Raw genomic sequence first — 25,523 nt, forward strand, 5'->3', positions numbered from 1 at the left:
AGTTTGTGGGCATGTAGCCATTCTATTTTGTGGAGATGGTGAGTGATTGCTTTCGCATCACTTGTTTAGGTTTTTTTCTCACTTGTTTTGTTTTTTTCTTCTTCCTCTTTCTTTTGTTTTTAAGATAACTTATATATTTATCCTGACCTGCAAGTTTTCACACTTTCCCAGGTCTCTCCTCTGTCCTGCTGGAGGTGGGAAGTGAGCAGCTGTGTGGATGCCTACCTGCTATATCCCTCAGCTCATCACAGATACAAATATTTTTCACATAAGGAAGGAGGAGCTTAAAGCTTTCAGTCCCAGTCCTGGACAGATGCATTCTCTTGTGAAGCATCTGGAACTTGTATATATTTCATGTACACAGCACTCCTTTATTACTGTTGTTCTGTTATTTTTATTGTTGTTATTAAACATCCCAAAATAAGATGGAATCCTTTCATAAACAGATCCCATGGTGTTTTAATTGTGCTAAATATTCCTTGTGTATTTTTGCAATCCAACAAGAATATCTAAAAGAGCATTAAAGAAATACCAGAGATTAATCACAGATGAGGTTATTCCCATGTTCACTGCACACTTCACTTGTAAGAGGAAAGCAGAAAGATATTTATTGATATAAAACAGATATGATATGGTAATTTGAACAGTGATGACAGTGACTTAACAAGATTCAAAATGGCTAGATGGCTAGATATCCTTCACTATTTGCTACCAGGTGGGGGATGCAAAAATCTAAGATCAAATCTTAGCCAAGCAAGTGTAGCTTTAAAAACAATAACTCTCTTACTGAGGATTTGTTGGCAAGGTGTCACCATGTCTCAGGTGAATCTCTGTGCAATTGTTAAGTAATCTCAACCTCGAGAGGTGACTCTACTCAAGGGGACTTTCTAGTGTGCAGCCAGCTGCTTGCAAGATGGAATCTCTAAGAGATTCTTCGGCTGCTTGATACTTATGGGGTAAGATGACTGGCTTATAGTATACATCGTAGAATTGGCTCTGTTGAATTAGATGTCTGCTATTAGTTCTCTGAGCACACAGTTTGAGACAGTATGGTGGTCATTAACTGTCTCTGGTAAAACCTTGATTGCTGTCAGTCTGGAGGACAAGGTCTTTTGCACCTCACTGTATGCACTGGGCCTTGGGCATAATGACCAGGCAAGGTTGGGGCAAGGAGTGCACCATGCCAAGGTGTTTATTCTTATCTAGTAGAACCAGACTATTACCCCATTTTCTGCTTTTCTGGAATTCGTATTTATGTTCTTAGTATTATCCTACTTGCAGTCTTTCTTTTACGTTTATCCATGTTCATATAAGTATAAATTACAACATTTATCTCAGTAATTGCTCTCTAAAATGAAGAGTCTGCTTTGCATGAAATAAAACCTACAGATGACTGTAAGTATAAATGGTGATAGCAGACAGGATCAGACAGTCCTCCTTTCAACCATAACTACATTCCTTTGCTTTCTTTCACATATGAATGAATTCATGCCAATTTCCCTGAATGTAACATGGATCCAGCTGACAAATTTTGCAATTCTCTGAATATTTACTTGGAATCTATCTGCATAAATTCATAAACAACATACCTTCTTTTCCAGTATTGAGTTTGTGAGTCTATGCATTGTTTTTTTCACATTTTGTCTCCCTCAAGTTCTCTTTATGACTTTGTTTTGCTGCAGTGCTTCTTTTGGCTTTTGCCCGTTGTTAGATCAAACAGAATCTGATATGTTACTGAAGAACATATTTTTGTTGCCTTTACTTTAAAAAATACAGAGTATAACAATGTATAGCGTGCCAGCATCTATCTGAATATTTTTTACCATATTTCAATTAGAAATAGGTTTTATATCTAGTGCTGTTTATTAGACTATAGTATAAATTTTTGTGAATTAGATCAGATCTTTTCTAATTTCAATAGATTAGGACATTATTTGCTTTGTGGTTAAAAAATGTTATTTAATTACCTTAGTTTAAATACACTGGAATTTTCCAGAAACTTCAGCAAGAAAGGACATACTTTTATCTTTTGTGTCCTGAGATAATCAGGAATACCTGTATCTGTTCAACTTTTTGTTTGTTTGTTTGTTTGTTTGTTTCAGTGAAAGAAAAAGGAGTTACCTTTTGACGTTTCATTACATTTCATTTTTCATTTGACTTTTCTCACAGAGACTGAAGACTGATGATTTAATAACACAAGTATATTTTTGATAGATTTTGTCAGTAGCATACATACTTCAAAAATAAAAAAGAACAAAATAGATGTTTTTCCTTCCTTATACTTAACGAAGAATAAATACATTGCAAAGAGTATGAAGTGTCCCTTCTGTATAATGAAACAAAAGAAAAACATCCCAATCACAGAATAATTCAAAGGAAAGACGAAAATTATATTTGATGTTCCCCATCTTCTTTCATAGAATCATAAAATCGTTTAAGTTGGAAGGAGCCTTTAAAGGTCATCTGCTCCAACTCCCCTGCAGTGAACAGGGACATCTACTCCATCCAGCCTGACCTTGAACATTTCTGAGGACGAGGCATCCACCACCTCTTTGGGCAGCCCCTTCCAGTGGTCACTACTTTTATTGTAAAAAACTTCTTCCTTATAGCCAATCTAAATCTTCCTTCCTTCAGTTTGAGACCATTTCCTTTTGTTCTATCACAGCAGAGCCTGCTAAAGAATCTGTCCCCTTCTTTCTTAGAGCCACTCTTTAGATACTGAAAGGCCACTCTCAGGTCTTCCCAGAGCCTTCTCTTCTCCAGACTGAACAGCTCCAGCTCTCTCAGCCTGTTCTTGTGTTCCACCCCTTGGATCATTTTTGTGGCTCTCATCTGGATGCACTCCATCTCAGGTCTGTACTGAGGACTCCACACCTGGACACAGTACTTCAGGTGAGACCTCACCAGTGCAGAGTAGAGAGTCTGCAGATCCCCAGAAGAGGATCACTTCCCTTGACCTGCTGGCTGCCATTAATCTTTCCCGCATTTATAGTTATATCTTCAGTAGGTGTGAAGATAAGCGTATTGACTACCCAAATCCCCTTCAGTTAGTGCAATTGATATTGTTGATGTCATTAGAGTATATTTGTTTGTAACATGTGGGTTTAGTCTATTCTTTTTGATTACTTACTAGGTCAATTACTATTACCTTGCCTTTACAATATAGCACTACTACTTTTATCATACTGCAGTTCTTGCCATTTTTCTGTGTGAGTTAATATGTACAGTCAACTGTATTCCTGTGAGTACACACAATTGCTGTATAACAATAGAAGCATTTTTTTCACTGCTAGAGTTCATCACTAAATTCAGTGTAAGTGAAATAAGTATGTCTTTCTCACCCAAGAGCTTGTTGTTCATGGTGTAGTTTGGTGCTTTTTTACATTTTTAATACTAAAAAAAAAATAAAAAAATAGTAATATAGATGTTGGAGAATGTAGTACCATTCATTTATAATCTTTATGTTTCTTACAGAATGTCTAAATACTTATTTGAAAATATCTATAGTGCTTACAGCAGATACTAGTCTTAGATAATCATTTTTATTTGCTGTATTGACAGGAACTTTAAGTGAAGGTAGCTATAACTTCTTGTACATTATGAGTGTAGAGAAAGAAAAATAATTTCTTGTTTTGAGGATGGAATTTAAATAGAAGAAATTGGTGAACTAGAAGTTACTTTATCCAGGCCCTAGAAGTTCTTGTGACTATGATCCCAACTACAAAAACAACATAATTAAATTTTGGTATTAATTTCTGTTTCTTGGTATTCTGGAGATTGCAATTATTGCAGTGTATTGTTCTGGGGTTTTGTGTGTGTTTTTTATTGGCTCACTATATTCTTAACAGAGAATCTTTCAGAGAGATTCTATTTTGCATTTTAGCATTTCAGTATGATAACAAAAAGCCTTTATTTATGTATTTAATTAAGAAAGTAATGAAATAAGCCATCTTGATCAAGGTGTAGGAATTAAACATATTCTGACTTACAAAACTGAATTAGTATTTGATTGCAGTTTTTTGTTAAAGATTAATGTGAATATGAGGAGAAGAATTAAACAAGAATGAATATTTAAATGAGAAATATCACAACCAAACTGAAATGCAGCAATAGTGTGAGAGAGTAACACCTGATAAAAGGTAAGATGAGAAAGAAAGTAAAGGTTTGAAGGGACATTATTGCCTCTTAAGGAATACTTGATTATAAAGACAACAGAAGTATATTAATTAAAATCAGTGGTAACATCAGTACAGAAGAGGAGTACAATATGTTTTGACAGGCTAAGGCAATTGGAAATGGAATGCAACATAATAGTACAAAGTGCGGAAGAATGACAAAGTATTGCTACAGTGATAAAGAAATTATGAACTGCTTTTCCATGGGAGCCTAATGGAGCCTTTTGATGGATGGCAGCAGGAGGACAGGGTCCATACTGCAGTTAGGCAGTCTTGCAGACTTAGAAAGGAGAACAGATATTTTAGAGTATAACAGAATCGTAGAATCTTGGGAGTTGTAAAGAACCTCTTGAGATCCCTTGATCTTGTGTCCAACCCCCTTCTAAAGCAGGTTCCCTACAGTAGGTTGCACAGTAGCATTCAGATAGATTTTGCAGAAAAGGAGACTCCAAAATCTGTCTGGGTAGCCTGTTCCAAAACTGTAATCCTCAAAGTAAAGAAGTTTTTCCTCGTGTTCATATGGAGCTTCCTCCTTCGTGTTTCAGTTTGTGCCCATTGCCCCTTGTCCTGTTGCTGGGCACCACTGAAAGAAACCCAGCCCCATCCTCTTGACACCTCCCGTTTAGTTCTTTATTGGCACTGATAAGCGCCCTCTCAGTCTTCTCCGTGAGCTGAACCATTTCAGGTCTCTCAGCCTCTCCTCATAGGATGCTATTTCTCTCTTCAGCAAAGCCAAATATCTCACACCTAAATCCTACTCTTCTCTCCTTTAGTGGGCAACAGTACCTTTGTCAGTTCCCATTAGCAGTGCTTTTGTAACCTTCTGTGGGATTTCATGGGGGACAGGGTAAGAGGCCTAATCAATGCTAGAACCATCTCATACTGCTTTTTTCTTCTGCAAGAGTAATTACAAATCTAATGTGATACAGCTGGTGTGGAACAATGATAAAGAAAATATCTGTAGAGAGAAAATGTCTGTGACACTTCCAAGTTGTCTTCCTTCGTTATTCTGTGCTTAATACAAAATAAAACATTACAATACTGTAAGCAAATTGTTCATGACAAAACAAACATGATATACGATCCAAGTTTGTTTAATACCTTGGTAGCTTTTCAGTCTCATAGTTTCTGTTAATTGTTTGATTATGTAAGAAAGTGACATTTTTTTTAATACATAAGGCAATTTTTTACAGTACTAAAATCCATATTTTTAAACACAATTTCAAAGAGATTGAGTAATTCAGACAATCGTCTTTTGGGGAATTTCCATTCCATAATCCATAAAACTTCAGGCTAAATAGAAATGCTAGCAAGAAAGACATACAGGAATGTAAACAAGTCACTAGAAAACACCATAAGAAAAGCAATAAAAATTGAATTCAGACATCAAAAAATCACTGAAACAGGAAGGAAGACTGAGTTATGACCTGGGGCAATTCAAAGCTGATCAAATGCATCCGTCTGCATCAGCATGGTAGTAAATTTGAGATGAAACAGCTGCTGTCAGGCTGGCATTTAGGCTTTTATTAAGGAAAGACAATAGTACATTGAGATAAAAATAAAGGAAAGATTGTTTCACATGCCACAGATGCTGAAAATCTTAAAATGTCTTTTGCTGGAATCCTTAGCCTCCAATAACATAAAAATTCAGCTTTTCCCATTTCAGATAACACTGAGAATATATTTTCTCTTAGAAAAGTATTTTGATGTAACATCCCTTCGCTAACTGCTCTGTATTGCAAAAATCCCAGTGGCCATTTTATATTTTATTAAAGTCATTTAACATTAACTGTCAAAAAGTGTCAATGATAGGAAGAGAACTAAGTCTACCAATGCCCATTTATTTCTCTGACTGCCATTCTTGCTAAGATAGTTTTTATTTTATTAAAATAAATTAATTCAGTAGACAAACTAACAGACCAGGTATGGAGGTTCATTCATCAATTCAGTGTGAACGTGAGATATAAACATAGAAGATAGTACCTCATGCTGTTTAGTGGAAATGCTTTCAGGAAGCAGTTACAGATTGGGATCCAAGTTTGAAAATAATATGAAGAAATGTGATGGTAATTCACTTTAAATTTCAAGAATTTCAGAAAAGCAAACATTCTTGATATTGTTATTATTCACACTCATGCAATTTAGAGTTAAAAGTAGCATGGCCAGGTGCAGTATGAGAGAGAAAGATGGGGGTGGGGAGAGAGGGAAGCTTTAAAAACAAATTGTGTTAAATGAAATATTAAAAGGAAAATATTTCCATCTATCCAAGACATTTTTTTTTAAGTCTGCAGCATTTGTTCATTTCCCCATAAGCAGGAATGATCTCTGACATTGGAAACGTACCCTTGACAGGCCTACAGTTTTCTCAGCCTTCAAACAGTTCAACAGTAAGACAATTTATAATTGATATATTCAGTAATTGCTGCTTTGTGATGAAGAAATAGTACAGAAGATAAAATTCCATATGGTTGATGCATCTTTGGAAGTGGAAGCTTTAGTATTCTGAAAGATTTTGTCTTGTGCTTCATGCAGAGAAGTGTTCCATGAACTTTGGTAGTGACTTAAAAGTTAGGTAAAATTCTTGTTAGCATCATTAATTGTGTATTTGAAATGACAGTCGGTGTAAGAGGACAGAGAAATTACTGCTTACATTTCTGATTTCCATTATGTGCTTTTTCCCTCTATTCTGTGGTTGCTGGTATTTGCAGTTTCAGATTGGTAGCCTGCTAACCCTATATATATAGATGTATATAAGTTATACTCAGTATTCATTTTCTGCTGTTTCAAACTATCAGGCTTTAAGAACTTCAGTCCATTAATTTCTGGTTCTAGTTTCAATAGTACTGACTAAACCATATCCCTCAACACAAAATCCAACTGTTTCTTGAACACCTCCAGGGTCGGTGACTCCACCACCTCCTTGGGCAGCCCATTCCACTGTCTGACCACTCTTTCAGGAAAGTAGTTTTTCCTAACGTCCTAACGTCCAGCCTGAATCTCCCCTAGTACAGCTTGAAGCCATTCCCTCTAGTCCTATCACTAGTTACACGAGAGAAGAGGCTGACTCCCAGCTCACTACAACCTCCCTTCAGGTAGTTATAGAGAGCAATGAGGTCTCCCCTGAGCCTCTTCTCCAGATTGAACAATCCCAGCTCCTTCAGCCTCTCCTCATAAGGCCTGTGCTCCAGACCCCTCACCAATAGTGTCCCCTCACCAATATTGACCCCTCACCAATAGTACAATGAGAGGGGGAATAGAAGACATGGGAATTTCCCTGAACTGTGTTTTAAGATGGCTTTGAAGTGTCAAAAAGAAAACACCAAAAAAAAAAACAAGATGTCATTTTATGATGCACCTTTATTGGATTCTAAGACATCTCAGTTGATACTCAGTGGAATTCTTATCTTTGTTATTTAAACAGAGTAGGTGTTTACTGGTCCTTTGTTTTTTCCATGTTTGTTTTGAGGAAACGGAGAAGAGAATGGTATTTAAGCCTCTAGAATTTATTATCTCCTGCATTCCAGTGCTGTCTTGGTGATTGCATTATTTATCATTTGTTTCATTTTAAGTGGAAACAAAAAATTCATCATTTTGTTCAGCTTTTGTTTTATTTTCGATGTTTGATTTTACTTGTTGCTTTTTATACAGTACACTTTTCAGACCACAGCGTAATACATACAGCAATACATAATGGCTTTTTAGAGAGAAACAATTAGAATAGAAAACAAGAAATAGTCATAGTAAAGTTGAGCAAATTGGAGAGCAAAACCACTGTATTGCTAGCACTGGTGGGCAGCTGTCTCTTTCTTTTTCTATTTCATTTCATTTGCTTGCTTCAAAGGAACTGGTTTTTGCTAAAAGCAGTTTTCTGCCCTGGTCAGCAGTGGGATCAGCGATGCCCCACAGGCCCCAGTCTCCTGCACCACACAATGTGACCACCAGCACAGCAGAATCAGGTTACAGCATGAGTCAGCTGTATGTGTTTTCAGTGATGAATGGTAGCCACAAATGGGGCTGTAGTAATAACGAAATCAGCAGGTCGAAGGACTTGCTGTTCCCCTCTGTGTTTTATTTGTGAGGTCACATCTGAAATATCTGCATCTAAAATATTGTGTGCAGTTTGTGATCTGCTCATGGACTAGGGATTTTTATTTCAAACATGATTTTTACATGATTGCTTATGTTAGCTGCATTCATCGTTCTCCTAAGGATTCATTTCATCAGTCATTTCTATAACTTTGTGCCACTGGGATGAGGAATTCACATTGCATACTTCTATGCATCTCTTGAAACTGAGTTATTATCTAGGGACCCTGTGGATTCAGTGGAGAACTGACTGCTTTTTGCCTCTGTTAAGTGCTCCGGATTGTTCTGCCTTTTTGTAAGAATACTATGGAAAAAAGGCATTGTGAATGGCTTCCCTTTACGGCAGTAGATAGTTTGTTTCCATGTTCCTCTGTGTATTGGTGCATAGGCAAAGATAGATCTCCCATTCCGACAGATGTTGAAGAGATCATACCATAAGTACTTCCATTACTGCACTGTTGGGTTCTTTTTGAGAGCTTTAGATAAAGGGAACTATATTCTTAAGAGGGGATTATTCACCAGAAGACAATATAAGGATTTGTTTTGACCTTTTCTTTCTTTCCAAAGAGGTGAAACAGATCTGCTGAAATGGAAGTGACATAGAATTGTGCCATTGCTGTCAAGTCTTAGTAGATGCCATGATAATTCTATCATGAAAGGAAGACAAGGGAATCAGCTGTTATGGATTTAATTCTTCAGACAAAGGACATTGTTTTTGCTAGCTGCAAGCATACCACTTTATACTTTAACAATAAAGTATATCAGCTGATGTATATATGTGTCTGTTAGAATTTGGGGTCTTGTTAATATTGTATATGATAGGTATTTTGTATTACTATTTTTAGCAAGTATGTAGTTTTAATTCTTCACGTTCATCGTCAGAACTCTATTACGACTGTTAGGTTAATAACTTTTTCAGTAAGTCATGAGTGAATAATTGCTCGTTAACCACTTTGTGTCACTTTGAATGCTTATGTTGATATTTATTATAAATTAAACAGTAGAGGACTTCACCTTAGATAAGAGAATCACAGATTAAACAACCCCACAACTTAATAGTGTTCTTGATTCAAGTTTGTTTACTTCTAGTTTAGTTCCAAAAATAAAGCAGTATAGCACATTTGTGTAAATGCAGCAGATACTTAAGCACAACAGCAGCTGTAAGTACAAGTTGGCAGATGAGACGCTGGAGAGCAACCCTACTGAAAGGGATCTTGGTCAACAGTAATCTGAACATGAGTCAACAGCGTGCCCAACCATATCCTGGGGTGCACTGAGCATGACATTGTCAGCTGGGTGAGGGAAAGGATTGTCCTGCCCTACGCTGCACTGGTGTGAACTCACCTTGTGTACTGTTTGCAGGCTTGGGTGCTATACTACAAGAAGAACATGAAACTCCTAGACAGTGTCCAAAGGAGGGCTACAAAGATGGGGAAGGGTCTGAAGTCCCTTGGTTTGTTTAGCCCAAAGCAAAGCAGACTGAGGGGAGGCCTCATGGTGGCCTACAAGTTCTCACAAGGAGCAGAGGGATAGCGCTGAGCTCTGCTCAGTGATGTGGACTGTGTGACAGTGATGGGACCTGATAGAACAGCATGGAGCTGTGTCAAGGGAGGGTCAGATGGGGATTAGGGAGTGTAATGTAATGCCCATGGTAGTGGGCACAGTCTTGAGCTACAGGAGATCAAGAACTGTCTGGAGACCGCTCTCAGACATATGGTCTGATTTTGATATGGTCTTGTGTCAAACCCGGAATTGGTCTTGATGATCCTTCCAGGTCCTTTCCAACACAGGATATTCTGTGATTCTGTAAAAAGATATAAATGAAATCTAAGTATCATGATACCCGTGGTCACTGAAGTTACCTGTGCAGCTTTCTGAAGTTTAATTGATGAAACTATTGCATGTCATATATTTTAAGGAACAGGGTACTTCCATGCTACTACTTAATAAACTTATGTTGTTCCTTCTGAAAGTTTTAATAGTCTTAGTATATGAAAAGAAATGTGTTCTACCAACATCTAGATGTGTGAGATTTCAAAGATAGGTGCATAGTATTGAATATACTGTAGATAGTAAGGAAGATATTGGCATCTGCAGAACAAAGTTGCTGTAAATATGTAAAGTACGCATAAAAATTGAATAAAATGTAATTGGATCTTAGCGTATGTACATGCTGTTATGAGAAAGTTCCTTACATTCAAAAATGATTTAAAGAATTTCTTTAAGTACAATTTTTAAATTTTTGCATCATAAAAGAATTTAAAGGAAATGTTGCTTAGATTTTTATATAGAAAATATAGAAATCATAGACATTAAAACTGGAGAAGGCAGTTTGCTGCTTTATATACTGATAGCAAATGAAACCAAAACACGATAAAGAAAAAAAAAATGGCATTTTGGTTTCAATAATGTTTATGTTTGTTCAAAAAGATCTAATGCATACTTATTGAATACAATATCCTAAGTTCAGAAATAATAGATGTACTTTATATACTTAAGGGAAGTAAATAGTCAGCACATATAGATGCTTGTACAGATAAAGTATTTATTGTATGTGTTGCTCCTGATACTGTCCATTATTATCCTTCTTTTTGTTGCCTTTCTTTTGATTTGTAAATTCAAACCTCAAACTTTTCAGAAGTTGTTAAGATATTGTAGACACTGAGAAATATTGGACAGTTTCAGAAAACTGACGTATCTTCCTTTACGGATATATTTCTTCTTACTGCAGATCTAATGCATTTGAAGTGCTGGCACTCGATGGCGTTAGAACTGGGATACTTCAGTTTTATACAGCCCAGGAGAGTGCTGACTGGCTGAGAGCAATATCAACTAACATCAGTGATTTGACACTGCAAAATGTATGTTACTTTCTGCATATTTTCTTGTCTGTGATGTTGTAAAATTATATCTAATTTTCCAAGGGCAGAAAACAGTTCACATAAAACATATAAAATGTGTTCTAATGGGAAGGAAAAGGACAAATTAAATGCCAGGAAGCGGTTGTCTGATCAATCAGAAGTAGTAAGAAGTTTTCAAGACTTGCAGTGTTACATTAAAACAAATAACAGTAAAAAATTCAGATTTTAATTATTATTTTAAAGCTTTTTTAAGGAAGAATATTGATCCTTCCTAGTCATTTCACAGAGCTTTAGAAATGACCAAATAGTTCGTGTTTATATTTTTGTAATTAAAACATTCTTAAAATTAGTATTGATTTTGAAATAGGCTTGTGGAAATTCTAGCTAGTAGCTGGAATAGAATAGAATAGAACAGTAGCTAGTGAAGTGTAACTTATAGTGGCTTACTGGGAGATGGTATTTTACCTCTGTAAGTTGTCTAGTTGTTTTATTTAAAATCGTATTATTTCATCCTTCTCTGTAAAAGTGTAAGGGTGCTTATCCTGGTGTAAGTGAAGGCTGTAAATTTGCTGTTGCAAGCATAAGTATTAAGTAATCTCTGGAGAAACAGAAAATCATTATTTGGACAGGACATTATTATTCCAAGGAAGAACAACTGGAAATTATTGAAGATCCTGGAATGAATTATAGAGTTAAACAGGCAATTCAAACATGTTCTATATTGAAAATATATTTCAGTCTTTCTGAAATGGTAGAAATCAATGATGAAAAAAGAAGTGTACAGCTCTCCCTGGAAGAACTGCCTGTACAGGTTTTAGTCTTTCTTTTTTTTTTTTTTTTTTTTTTTTAGGTGTGTTCAGACTGTAATTTTGTTTATAAATCTTGATCTGATAGAGTAGATATCTTTAGTTGGTACTTTTTATTCTAGAGTAATTGTTGCTTAGTTCTTTAAATTATATTCTATATAATTTTTATTGGGTTTCAATATAAATCTTTGGTCAAACCAGATTATAAGCAGAAGTTATTTTTCTGGTCTTCAAAAGTTACCTGTAATCACATTTGACCAAAATAGTTCTTTTATTAAATTAATTATTTTTTAACATTCAATTACTGAGTCAATATAATTGACAAAATCAAATACAGTTGCTTGTGATACGTTCTTTATGAATTATAGATATTGCTATTTGATAATTCTGAGAAAGCGATCTAAATTATATGGTAATATTTTTAGAGCAATTCCAGACTATAGTTCCTAATCACATTTCTGTTTCTTTCACTTTCTGAAGAGAGAAAATGCCACTTTAAGGATATAGGTGAATAAGCCAGTAAAGAGCAGCTATATATATAAGCAGATTTTATTATGGGCAGGGTCTGTTATTTTCCTAATGTTCTATGTCCAGTAGAATGTGTCCTGACACAATATCTTAATGGTTTCACAACCTGTCAGCAACAGTACTCTTTTTTATACTGAGCATTTTTCTTGGTCCTCTCAGTTATCTATCACAATAATGAATTCTGTAAACAAAGTAGTCCACCTGGTGTTCTTCTAAGTGGCTGTTCAGAGAAGAAAGCTGTTGTGTGTTGTTTCTTTTTTAACTTGAAAAATTCATGCATTCATTGTTCTCAGTCAGATACGAAGTCTGTACAAATTACATTAGAAAAGAGTAAACTTCTTCGATTTAGTGCTTGACAGGCTCTGTCAGATTTGTAGCTTGTGCTGTGACTGGACTGGTCTGCACATGGTGCTGTTTTAATTACTAATAATCAAAACAGGAGGTGTAATAGCATAATAGTATCTATTTCATTGCAAACTACTTTTTTTAAGACCAACAAGATGAGATTGGAGTGCATCTTAAGTGTGTAGCAAAATACAGCAAGAGACTGCTCCCTGCCTCTATAGGGCAGGGGACACAGAGTGTTTGATACCCACAGCACACAAGACAAGGTCTTTGGACTAGTCTTCTTGAAAATCCATTCTGGATGCTTTTTATTACCTCACTGTTACCATTTTGCAAAATGTTGTTACTTCGTTATCATCGTTCAGAAATCTGAAGTTCCTCCTACCTTTTTCCTTCTGCACCTATACTGTAGTCTATGAAGAGTATCACTACTGGTTGAAAAACTACTTCACATTATCCTTTATCTACTTAAAGGTTAATTTATTTATTTTGCTGACACAGAATTCAATTGTTTTTCCAAATACTAAAAATATTATTTTTTTTATTGTCCCGTGCCTTTATATCTTTACATAAATTATTTGCTTGATACTCAATCACAATGGACCTTCTCACTGATACTGTTGGCATAAAGAATGCCAGTATTCTTACCAGTTCCATTGCTAAGTATTTAAACAATATTTTCTATTCTTCTATTTTACTTCTGCTCATTCTTAGATTTTGCTAGTATTTATTTCTTGATTTGATCCAGTCTGCTTGCAGCTTAATCATTCTTAATTCAGTTATCCCTATTAATGGTACTCTTTTATATACAACATTTGTAATGTACTTTTGCATACCATTTTGAATAATTTTGTTTTGAATTTTAGTTCTTAAATTGCTCGTGGTGCCAGGCACCCTCTCTTTCATGCCACCCTTTTCTCAATATACTTTATTTTGCCACTTTGCCACTTAGCAGTCTTGTTCAGCAACAGGCAGTTCTCTATCAGATCTCCCAGTTATGCCAGAAGACGACCTTATTGTAGGCAGTATAAAAATAACTACCACAACGTGACACTTCTGCTAATGTCAGACTACTCTTCTGAGGTACTGAAATATCTAACTTCTTTGCAAAGGCAAGCTCTCTGGGGATAAAATAGAAAGGAGAAATTGTCTTTCAATAATGAAGATGTGGAGAGTCATTGCTGCGTAAGGTTGCTGCCCCAGGATGCTAGTGTATCTAAGAAGAGTTGATCAGTAGATGAGAAATAATGTTTCTGGTACTAAGCTGTGGAGATAGTTCTTATAAAACACAGAAGCATGGGGAATGTTACAACACAGTGTAAGAAGTAAGGGTGTCTTTCCAGCCCTGCTTACTGATCGACACCTTGTACTTTTAGCTAGGGAAATCTCCTGATAACAGTAATACAAGCAGTGGATTGCTTTTTGCTAAGAACCCTTGCCCCATATTATTCACCAGTCTGTTCATATTCTTGTATTTCACATGCTGTTCCACCCACATGAATCTTCCCCATCATTGTCATTTGTGTTTCAATCCCCAAACTTCTCAGTGTTCTCCAAGCTTTTCACATTTACCTTTGGTGAATCAGAACCTCATATTTATTTCTTCATGCACCTCTTTTCTCGCAGGAGGAGGTTCAGTTGAAGAAACGAGGGGAGATTGAAAACAGAAACTGTCAAATTCAAAAGCACAGGAGACAACTCAATCTGCATCTGCTTCTCACTCCTGTTCTTATTTGCTTAAGTTAGAAGATTCTTTGTAGGGTGAAGTGGCAGTGCTGTGCTGGGGATAATTTTTACATGAGTTCTTTGGAATAAGTTCTCCCTCTGCTTTGCACTATTCAGGTAGCCAGCTATTCAACAAATGAAGCTTTTCTCATGGATCTTAATTTTTTTTTCCAAGCATAGTACCAAACATTACTGTGGTAATGACAGGTGGAAACACCTAAAAAAAGAAACACCTTTTCCAAAAAAGTGGTGAGGTGCTGGAATGGGCTGCCTGGGGAGGTGGTAGAGTCACCAACCCTGGAGGTGTTCAAGAACATTTAGATGTTGTTTGGAGGAGCATGATTTAGTGGGAAATATTGGTGATTGGTGGACGGTTGGGCTGGATGATCTTGTAGGTCTTTTCCAACCTTGGTGATTCTATGACTCTAAATTTAATGCCAGTTCATTTGCATTAAAAAGACTTATTATATTTATTACTTTCTCAAGTTTTTTTCTATTTTTTCAGCATATTTTAAAGTACATTAATCATAAATAGATGAGTAATTTGCAAGCAGGTAAGAGAATGAGTTAAGACATAGTTGTTCCACTGTAAGCTGTTGTCAACGGTTTACGGGCTGGTTCGGCCCGGTTCCGTGACTAGAAGGGCGGAGGGATCCGCGGATCCGCGCCCCCAGGAAAAAAAAAGAAAATAAGGGACCCCGAAATAATTGAAAACAGTGGCAACAATCTGAGGTAAAACAAAGTAATTTACTAAATATGGTATCAACAGAATTTTATAAGGAGAGAGAATGTGAAATTGATAGTGGATCGGCCTTACCACAACGCTGAGATGAGAAGCGCAGGCAGAGAAGCGCAGGCGAGAAGCGCAGGCAGAGAAGCGCAAGCGAAGCAGCGCAGGCAGAGAAGCGCAAGCGAAGCAGCGCAGGCAGAGAAGAGAGCATCAGGTGACCTTGCCGGGAGTTATATCTCCTCGCTGACCGCAAAGCCCCCTGGGGAAACGTAGCTGCTCTTCTCCGCTGGACAGGCACCCGGAACTTGAGCATCAGCAGTCAAACCCCCAGTACATTGCATGATGTTATGATGTGGAATACCGATAATGAAAAATCATGAAACCATGACATTCCACCCCTTATTCCACATCACTACATCATGCTTAATATAGACAAACAAAATATAAACACACGCACTAGGAATTACTGACTGCACTCCCTCAACATCAAGTTCCCTTGCGGTACACATTGAACATCCCCGTTTTCCTGCATCACCCACCAAGTGGACCCAGGTCCCTGGGCAAAAACAGTTCCACGAAGAGGTTTGTCCTTCTCAGAGGCTGGAATAACCCAAACTGCCTTTCCCAACATATTCTTTACATGTACAACAGGGACTTTATCTCCCTCTACGGTATGTAGGGAGCTGGACTGGGTTGGACCACCACGATTGATAGATCCTCTGGTATTGACTAACCAGGTGGCTTCTGCCAAATGCTTCTCCCAGTGCTTAAATGTACCGCCTCCCATTGCTTTCAGCATAGTTTTTAACAACCCATTGTATCGTTCAATCTTACCTGAGGCCGGTGCATGGTAGGGAATATGGTAAATCCACTCAATACCATGACCTTTAGCCCAGGTACCTACAAGAGAATTTTTAAAATGAGTCCCATTATCTGACTCAATTCTTTCTGGGGTACCATGTCGCCACAGGACTTGTGTCTCAAGACCTAGTATGGTATTTCGGGCGGTAGCGTGGGGTACTGCATAGGTTTCAAGCCACCCAGTTGTTGCCTCCACCATGGTGAGCACATAACGCTTACCATTACGAGATCGTGGCAAGGTGATATAATCAACCTGCCATGCCTCCCCATATTTGTACTTTTGCCATCGCCCTTCCTCCCAGAGAGGTTTCATTCTCTTGGCTTGTTTAATTGTGGCACACGTGTCACAGTCGTGAATGATTTGCGCAATAGCATCCATAGTTAAATCCACCCCTCGGTCTCTAGCCCACTTATATGTCGCATCTCTCCCTTGATGGCCTGAGGTCTCATGGGCCCATCGGGCTAGAAATAATTCACCCTTGTTCTGCCAGTCCAGATCTATTTGGGCCACCTCAATTCTGGCAGCTCTGTCTACCTGATGGTTATTTTGCTGCTCTTCAGTAGCCCTATTCTTGGGCACATGGGCATCTACGTGACGCACCTTTATAACCATATTCTTTATTCGGGCAGCAATATCTTTCCACAGGTCAGCAGCCCAAATAGGTTTACCCTTTCTTTGCCAGTTGTTTTGCTCCCACTGCTGTAACCACCCCCATAGAGCATTTGCCACCATCCACGAGTCAGTGTAAACATAAAGCATTGGCCACCTCTCCCGTTCAGCAACATCCAAGGCCAGTTGGACAGCCTTTACCTCTGCAAATTGGCTCGATTCTCCTTTTCCTTCAGTGGCCTCTGCAACTTGTCGTGTGGGGCTCCACACAGCGGCTTTCCATCTGCGGTGTTTCCCCACAATACAACACGATCCATCTGTGAATAGGGCATATGTCTTCTCATTTTCGGGTAGTTCATTATATGGTGGGGCCTCTTTAGCACGTGATATCTCTTCTGCTGGCGGTGTTCCAAACTTTTTGCCTTCAGGCCAGTCCATGATCACCTCTAGGATTCCTGGACGGTTGAGATTCCCCATCCGCGCTCGCTGCGTAATCAGCGCAATCCACTTACTCCAAGTGGCATCAGTAGCATGATGGGTGGAGGGACCCTTTCCCTTGAACATCCAGTTCAGCACTGGCAGCCGAGGTGCCAGAAGGAGCTGTGTTTCTGTACCGATTACTTCGGAAGCAGCCCGAACCCCCTCATACGCGGCTAAGATCTCCTTCTCAGTTGGAGTGTAGCACTCTTCAGACCCTCTGTACGCCCGACTCCAGAATCCCAGGGGTCGGCCTCGGGTCTCTCCTGAGGCTCTTTGCCACAAACTCCAAGTGGGACCTTTCTCTCCAGCAGCAGTGTAGAGGATGTTCTTCGCATCCTGTTCCATCCGTACTGGCCCCAGGGCCACGGCACGGGCTATCTCTTGTTTAATCTGCTCAAAAGCCTGCTGCTGCTCAGGACCCCACATAAAATCATTCTTCTTCCGTGTCACCTGATAAAGGGGGCTTACAATGAGGCTGTAGTTTGGAACATGCATTCTCCAAAAACCCACTACACCCAGGAACGATTGTGTCTCTTTCTTATTAGTGGGTGGAGACATGGCACTGATTTTGTTGATCACATCTGTTGGGATGTGACGACGGCCATCTTGCCACTTTATACCTAGGAACTGAATTTCCTGGGCAGGCCCTTTCACTTTGCTTCGCTTAATAGCGAAACCAGCACGCAGAAGGATCTGGATTATTTGCTCTCCTTTCTCAAAAACTTCCTTTGCTGTGTTGCCCCACACGATGATGTCATCAATATACTGTAAGTGCTCAGGAGCACCTCCCTGTTCCAGTGCAGCTTGGATCAACCCATGGCAAATGGTTGGGCTATGTTTCCACCCCTGGGGCAAACGATTCCAGGTATACTGAATGCCCCTCCAGGTGAAAGCAAACTGTGGCCTAGATTCTTTGGTCAAAGGAATGGAGAAAAAGGCGTTAGCAATATCAATGGTGGCGTACCATTTGGCTGCCTTTGACTCCAATTCATATTGGAGTTCTAACATATCTGGCACAGCAGCACTCAATGGGGGTGTGACTTCATTCAGGCCACGGTAGTCCACCGTCAGCCTCCATTCTCCACTGGCTTTACGCACTGGCCATATGGGGCTGTTAAAAGGTGAGTGAGTCTTGCTAATCACTCCCTGATTCTCTAGTTGGTGAATCAGCTTCTGAATGGGGAGCAAGGAATCCCTGTTGGTGCGGTACTGCCGTCTGTGCACCGTTTTTGTAGCAATCGGTACTTGTTGCTCTTTCACTCGTAGCAACCCCACGGCAGATGGATCTTCTGACAGGCCAGGCAAAATAGACAACTGCTTAACACCTTCTGTGTCTACAGCAGCTATTCCAAAGGCCCATCGATACCCTTTGGGATCCTTAAAATATCCCCTTCTGAGGTAATCAATACCAAGTATGCATGGAGCCCCTGGGCCAGTCACAATAGGGTGTTTTTGCCAGTCTTTACCAGTGAGGCTGATTTCGGCCTCCAACATAGTCAGCTCTTGGGAACCTCCAGTCACCCCATGAATATAAATTGATTTTGTCCCTTGGTGACTCGAGGGCATTAGAGTGCACTGTGCACCAGTATCCACCAGGGCCTTATATTTTCGTGATTCTGATGTGCCAGGCCATCTAATCCACACAGTCCAATAAACTCTATTATCCCTTTCCCCCCCTGGCTGGGGGCAGGGCCCCTCTATTTGTTACCTTCACTGTCTGCAGCAACTGGAGCAATCACCTTTTTAGAGAAGTTCACCTTGGTGGTTGATTTGTCTTGTAACTCTCTTACCCGTGCTTGAAGTACAGGAGTAGGTTGTTTATGCCACTCCTTCATATCTTCTCCATGGTCACGTAGGTAATGCCACAAGGCAAAACGTGATGTGGTCTTACTGTTGTCACTTGCTCGAGCAGGAGAACGTCTTCTTTTGATAGCTGAGACATTAGATGCCACCGGCTGGGAGGAAATCAAGTTGATCAGCCCCTCCAATAGGCTGTTTTGGGGATTCTGGTCCCCATTTGATGTATCCGTTACCTCTATGGATTTATCAGCTTCAGGCACGGTTGATAGTTTGTCTATTATATCTTCTTGTTTGGTTTCCATTCTGTCCAGCTTTTCAGCTACCTTTGTAATGGCTGAAACACAAGCTCGCAGAGGGCTTAAATGTAACTCAAAGTCTTGAAGTTTATTAACCAATTCACTTATAAGGGGTCTTCTTTCCCCTCTGCCATACATTGCTGCAAATGTGCTGGCGTACCTTTCTGGTGCGGTCTTTGTGAATGTACGCCACATGTTTGGTGTACACCTGACTCTCTCGGGATCATGCTCTTGGTCTGGCTCGTCAGGAATGAAATCGGGGCTATGTAGCATTTCCACCACAGCATATTCTCTTAAATAACAGATGCCTTCTTCCATATCAGCCCATTTCTTTTTCTCAGGCATCAGATCATCTTTGAAGGGGTATCTTTCTTTTACAGCTAACAACATCCGCTTCCAGAGGGTAAAGGCCTGGTTCTGGCATGTACTAATACCTCTGTCAATGGCTGAGTCCCTAGCAACGCCACCCAGTTGGCGAGCTTCTCTACTATCCAGCCACACACTGTTGGCCCCATTGTCCCAACATCGAAGTAACCAAGTGGCAATAGGCTCATTTGGGTGACGTGAAAAGTCTTTTCTCAGACTTCGAATTTCATTCATTTTCAGAGATCGATCAACAATGGTAACGATATCTTGCTCACCTCTTACTCTTTCGGGACTTCTTGTTGCCCTCATTGGCGCCGGTGACCGTGGTCTTACTGAGGGCCCCTCCCCTGGACTTAGGGGTGCTTCTTGTGGATCTTGGAGCCACTCCTCTGGACCTCTCTCCTCTTCTTTCTTCTCTTCTAACTGAGTCGAGATTCGTTTCATTTTCCGTCCTCTTACAGGGGCAAGTGACATCAATTGTGGTGCTTCCTGTAGTTGATCAGGTTGGTCAGTTCCAATGCTCTCATCCTCCAGTTCAGCTCGGAGCCTGTCTCGTTCGATTATGAGAGTATCTAGCTCAGATTGGAGGGTGTCTTGTTGAGATTGAAGACTGTTGAGTTTGGATTGCAGGGAGTCTCTCTCAATTCGGAGGGCATCTCTCTCATATTGGAGGCTGTTTCTCTCGACCAGGAGACTCTCTCGCTCATTTTGCACTGTTTCCCTGAGACTCTCCTTTTCAATTTCACAAACTCTCTCCCTCTCCAGGATAGTATTGAATAAGGCCCGGTAAGCATTAGCCAGGCCCCAAACAATTTGGGCCTCCTCAGATCTTCCTGAGCCACGACATTCCTGTCTCAAATATCTGTTTAAATTTTCAGGGTCTTTCAGGTGTTCTGGAGTAAAGTTCCATGACACCGAAGATTTCCATCTCTCTAAAGTCTCACCCAGGCCTCTCCACATTCCCTGCCACTCAGTATTTACTGGTTTTGGGGCAGACTTCCTCAAAATATAATAAATACTAATAATAAGTGAAATGGTGAGCAGTACATTCACGGAGATTAATAACGTGATCAGGTGAGCATTGAAAATCCACATAAAGAATTCAAAGGAGAGGCTGGAAACCTGCTTAAAAATCCCCAACCCTGTAAAATTAGCAGCTCCCTCTGGAATGGTATGCCACATAATATGCAGATGCCACATAGTTATTTCCATCCATGTTTTCAATTGGCTATATATACCTATTGCTCCATAGAGCAAAGTGGTGAACTTAATTAAGGCCCAGTATGTTTTTAGCATTAAGAAAGAAGAGACAGTGGCATGCAGCCCCTTAAAAGGCAGTTTCAGTAGAGAAAGCATTTTTTTCTCTTTTTTTTTCTTTTACAGAAACAAGATAGCAAGGCTCAAAGTTTACAAATATCCTAGAGTATTGGCCGTCCGCCTGGACTTTTCAAGGTCACGCTTTCAGACAGTACTGGTGAAACAGATAAACTTTCCCAATGAAGCTGTCTGAGAGCGGAGAGAGAGATTTGTTCAAAAAGCTAAAAAGCAACTGTTGCCCGCATTCTCCACCAAGAATGTCAACGGTTTACGGGCTGGTTCGGCCCGGTTCCGTGACTAGAAGGGCGGAGGGATCCGCGGATCCGCGCCCCCAGGAAAAAAAAAGAAAATAAGGGACCCCGAAATAATTGAAAACAGTGGCAACAATCTGAGGTAAAACAAAGTAATTTACTAAATATGGTATCAACAGAATTTTATAAGGAGAGAGAATGTGAAATTGATAGTGGATCGGCCTTACCACAACGCTGAGATGAGAAGCGCAGGCAGAGAAGCGCAGGCGAGAAGCGCAGGCAGAGAAGCGCAAGCGAAGCAGCGCAGGCAGAGAAGCGCAAGCGAAGCAGCGCAGGCAGAGAAGAGAGCATCAGGTGACCTTGCCGGGAGTTATATCTCCTCGCTGACCGCAAAGCCCCCTGGGGAAACGTAGCTGCTCTTCTCCGCTGGACAGGCACCCGGAACTTGAGCATCAGCAGTCAAACCCCCAGTACATTGCATGATGTTATGATGTGGAATACCGATAATGAAAAATCATGAAACCATGACAGCTGTATTTATGGTTTTTGTAAATAATTCCAGCAGCTTCACTAGAGGATGGTAGAAATTTAAAATTTGTTTTGAAAACAGGGATATTTGCCTCTGACAGCTGTCTTAATGCACGTGTTGTAGTATCTAAACACTTTCTGCTATGCCTAAATGTGCAGGTATATATAAGTGATACACTCTATCACTGTACAGAGAAATTTCTGACTTAAGAACTATGAGCTTTGAACTTAGATATAAAAAGAAAGAGGGAAGGTGGTTCCTTTCATTAAACAGTGATATGTGTGATAGATACAGATAGAAACAAAATCCTTGAATGTCTATAATATGCAGGAAGCAACATAAAAATTGGACTGTCTCAATAGTACTACAAACAATCTTGCTGACAGGATGAAAATGTGATACTTCTTTGCTGCTGCCTTTTTTTTTTTAATTTTAAACTCAGAAAATCGCGTTTGAAAGTACTACTTATAGAACCATTGAGATTATAAAGGGAAGTCAATAAGGATAGGAATTTCATCACCTAAATTTAGCCAAACAATAAGCAGTTGCGTACAACCCTCTTAGAGCCAGAAAAGAAGAAATAGGTACCTGTCAAGATCTTTCTCTTTCTCTCTGCTGACTAGAAAGATAGTATAGGTATATCAGATGTAAAATAATAATTATTATTATTTTTAACATTGTCAAAAGTGAGATAAATCCCCACCTGGGAAATATTTAGATGTAGGTGTGTAGTTCTGAGTGACTTCATCCCCATTCCATTCCTGCCCTGTATGTATTCATTTAAAACAGTGTAGTAATTACAGTTGCTTAATGCTTCCAAGTTGCCTGCTGTCTTTGTAGATCCAAGGTTTTCCAGTTATTACACTGCAGTGCTGAAAACTCATGCAGTCCCTGCAAGGTGTTGCCTATTCCATTTGTATTCCTGTCTCAGTGCATCAGCTGTGCAGAGATACAGAGAGCACCTGCTGCCTTGCAAAGTGGAGAGTGCATACTTTTCTCTCCTCCTGATGTGAGGTGATGCAGAAGGAGATTTTTCTCCTCCCCTCACTTACATCAGGGCTGCAGCTATCCCTGCTTTGAATAGGGAATGAGCTAAGGCTGTGCAGTGAAATGCTGTGGAATAGGAAGCATTCCTTCCTGTACCAGGAGGAATCTGGACTGGTGATGAGAATGCTCTTTGTAGTACTCTTCCTTCACTCACCAGAAAAACTGCATGGCCTGTCTCATACTTAGGTTTCCAGGCTCATGGGAACATAGTAAAATGAAAAGCAAGGTAGCAAAATTCTTCCTGTTACATTGAGTGCTGAAGTAATTTGACTGAACCGTAGAGAAGGGTGAAGGAGATAGGATCTTTACTAGTCCTGATTATCTGCTTTGGTTTATATTATTGTAATATTTATCATGACTTTGGTTACTTACAGGGAAATAATATTTTCTGAGTGTGTAGCTTGGTTCCTGTGTAGTTACTTTGTGCATATGTTTGTTTCTGAAGCACTGGAGATTGGCTGTAGCTGAAGTTGAGCATTGTTTTATGGTATTCTTACTGATGTTACAGTGTTCCAGGTGTCTTTTCCTTATGTCCTGTACAAATGCTCACATTACAGAGTGTGGTTTTTGAGTTCCCACTGTTTTGATACTGTCGGGGCCCTGAGAGCACCGAGAAGCTCTGCTACCTTTTCCTCTCCCCAAGGCTCCAGGTCACCTGTAGCACTACCCAGTGGTGCAGGACCATGGCTTGAGCTGCTGTGGGCAGAGCTGTGTATGAGAGCTGTGAGGAGCCGTGCTAGAGGCCCCACTTCAGTCCTCTCCCTTTGTCCTTGTCTTTGCTATGGTCCACATGAACTGTAGGCAGTTCCCTATATCTGTTGTGGTTGTTCCCATTCTTCCTCTGGGATGGTGGGAAGGTGCAGCAGAGCATGGTGGTGTCCCTCTGGAAGTCTGATCAACTCTCCCACTGGCACAGGGTGACAGCCTGGTGTGGCAGCTGCTCCAGGGTCCCAGCAGGTCAGCCTTGGCCAATTCAACCCCTGAGCTGCAGTTAGCCCCGTCTGTCTGTTCTCATCAGCACACCTGTTCTGTTTGACCACACAATTCAATGTAAATAGGCTGAAAAATATTCAGGGAGAAGGAGCCCGGATGGCCCATGATGGATTAGGGCTGACCAATTACTTCATCTAGCCAAGGGCCTTGATTTTAGCCTGTGTCTGTACAGCGGAGGCTCCTGCTGTCATCCTGTACTCCTCTTCTACTTCACATTTTGCTCTAGGGGCATTTTGTTTGCAGTCATAGATAATTCACTTATGCAAAATAACTGCTTGCTATCACCATCTATTAGTTACATGTGCGTATGTAGATATATATCATTACATCCCACAATGATACTTTGTGAAAACCATATAAGCAACAGTCTCATGGTCATTATATTGATATTTTATGGATAAACAAGTTGAACAGCTTCAGAGAGCCCACAAGAATTCCAGCAAACCCTGGGACATCCTGAAACCTCTGTAATTAGTTGTAACACAAAGCCTGTTGGCTGCTTCCATGTAAATGTTCAGGACATGGATTGGATGGAATTAACTTTATTGCAGCCCTCATGGTGCAGTGGTTTGCATTTGTGGCTAAATCTGTGTTGATATCAGTGTTTCGGCTGGTGCTAGTCAGTGCTTGTAGGGCATCAAGGCTTTATCTTTTTCTCACTTGAACCACCCTCAGTAAGGAGTGGGCAAGAAGCTGCGAAGGGTCATAGCTGGAACAGCTAACTTAAACTGATGAAGGAGATATTCCATACCATCAATATTGTGCTCAGCAATAAGTCTAGGTTAGTGGAAAAAGATGGGTGTTTTTCTTCCACAACTGCTGGAAGAACTGGGAGATTGATTGGAGATCTGGTTGCTTGTAGCAGACACTGAGAGGTTGCCTTTGGATCACTTCTTTTTTTCCTTTTTCCTTTGCTTATTAAACTGTCCTTATCTTCACCCTTAAGCCTTACTGCTTTTCCTATTTTTAACCTGTTCCTGATGGAATAAGGAAGTGAGAAGGCTGAAGGCTACATGACTGCAAACATGCTCTGCTTATCCGCAGATTTCATCTTACAAATCTACTATTGCCAAGATACAAGACAAGATTCTGGATTTCTTCTGCTCTTTTGCTGTAGCAATTGTAGCTTTTCCCATGCATAATTGTAGCTTTTCGTATTTATCATAAACCTTTCACCTTTTACAACGTAGGCTTTGTGCCAACAAGGTCATTGGAGGAACTCATCATCTGTGCAGCTCCTTGCAGTCTATATCCCTGCATGTAGAGGAATATATATTTCCACTAATTAAGTCTACTTTTTAGATTCCATATTGTTAGTATACTTACTAACACTTCACTTAAAGGAGAGAGTATCCGCCAGGGTTTGCCCACTACTCATCTCTGCAAACAGTGTCTGCCACAGAAAATCTAAAATCAGACTAACTCTAATCTGAACAGTAAACAAAAAGAAAGATAAGTAATTTATACTGTATGGTAAACTAAAAGGAAATTCTAAGCAATGTTTTCTTCATCTTCATTCATGTCTTATGCATTATGGCTAGTAATGTAAGTAAGTAAGGTGTCTACAGTATAATATTTTTACACAGAGTGGAAAACATAAATTCAAAAATGCATATCTTTGTTAAGGATTTTATGAAAACTTTTGAGTCTTTTATTTTATAAACTTAGCAATAATGTAGTATTTATGCATGGAATTTTTAAATTTCTTATTATTTGG

The 25,523-nt window shown here is 39.6% G+C and overlaps 1 protein-coding gene across 2 annotated transcripts in view; it reads left to right on the forward strand.

Annotated features, from left to right (window-relative positions):
* Positions 1 to 25,523, forward strand: part of SNTG2 (syntrophin gamma 2) — a 247,484-nt gene that overhangs the window by 167,592 nt on the left and 54,369 nt on the right. For both annotated transcript variants that reach the window (XM_085217961.1, XM_010707897.4), the window contains one exon: positions 10,993 to 11,122. In XM_085217961.1, coding sequence (XP_085074087.1) covers positions 10,993 to 11,122 — 130 coding nt within the window. The remainder of the gene's footprint in view (positions 1 to 10,992; positions 11,123 to 25,523) is intronic.

This window comes from Meleagris gallopavo, chromosome 2 (genome assembly GCF_905368555.1).
Source record: "Meleagris gallopavo chromosome 2, MGAL_WU_HG_1.1, whole genome shotgun sequence".
Lineage (NCBI taxonomy): Eukaryota > Metazoa > Chordata > Aves > Galliformes > Phasianidae > Meleagris > Meleagris gallopavo.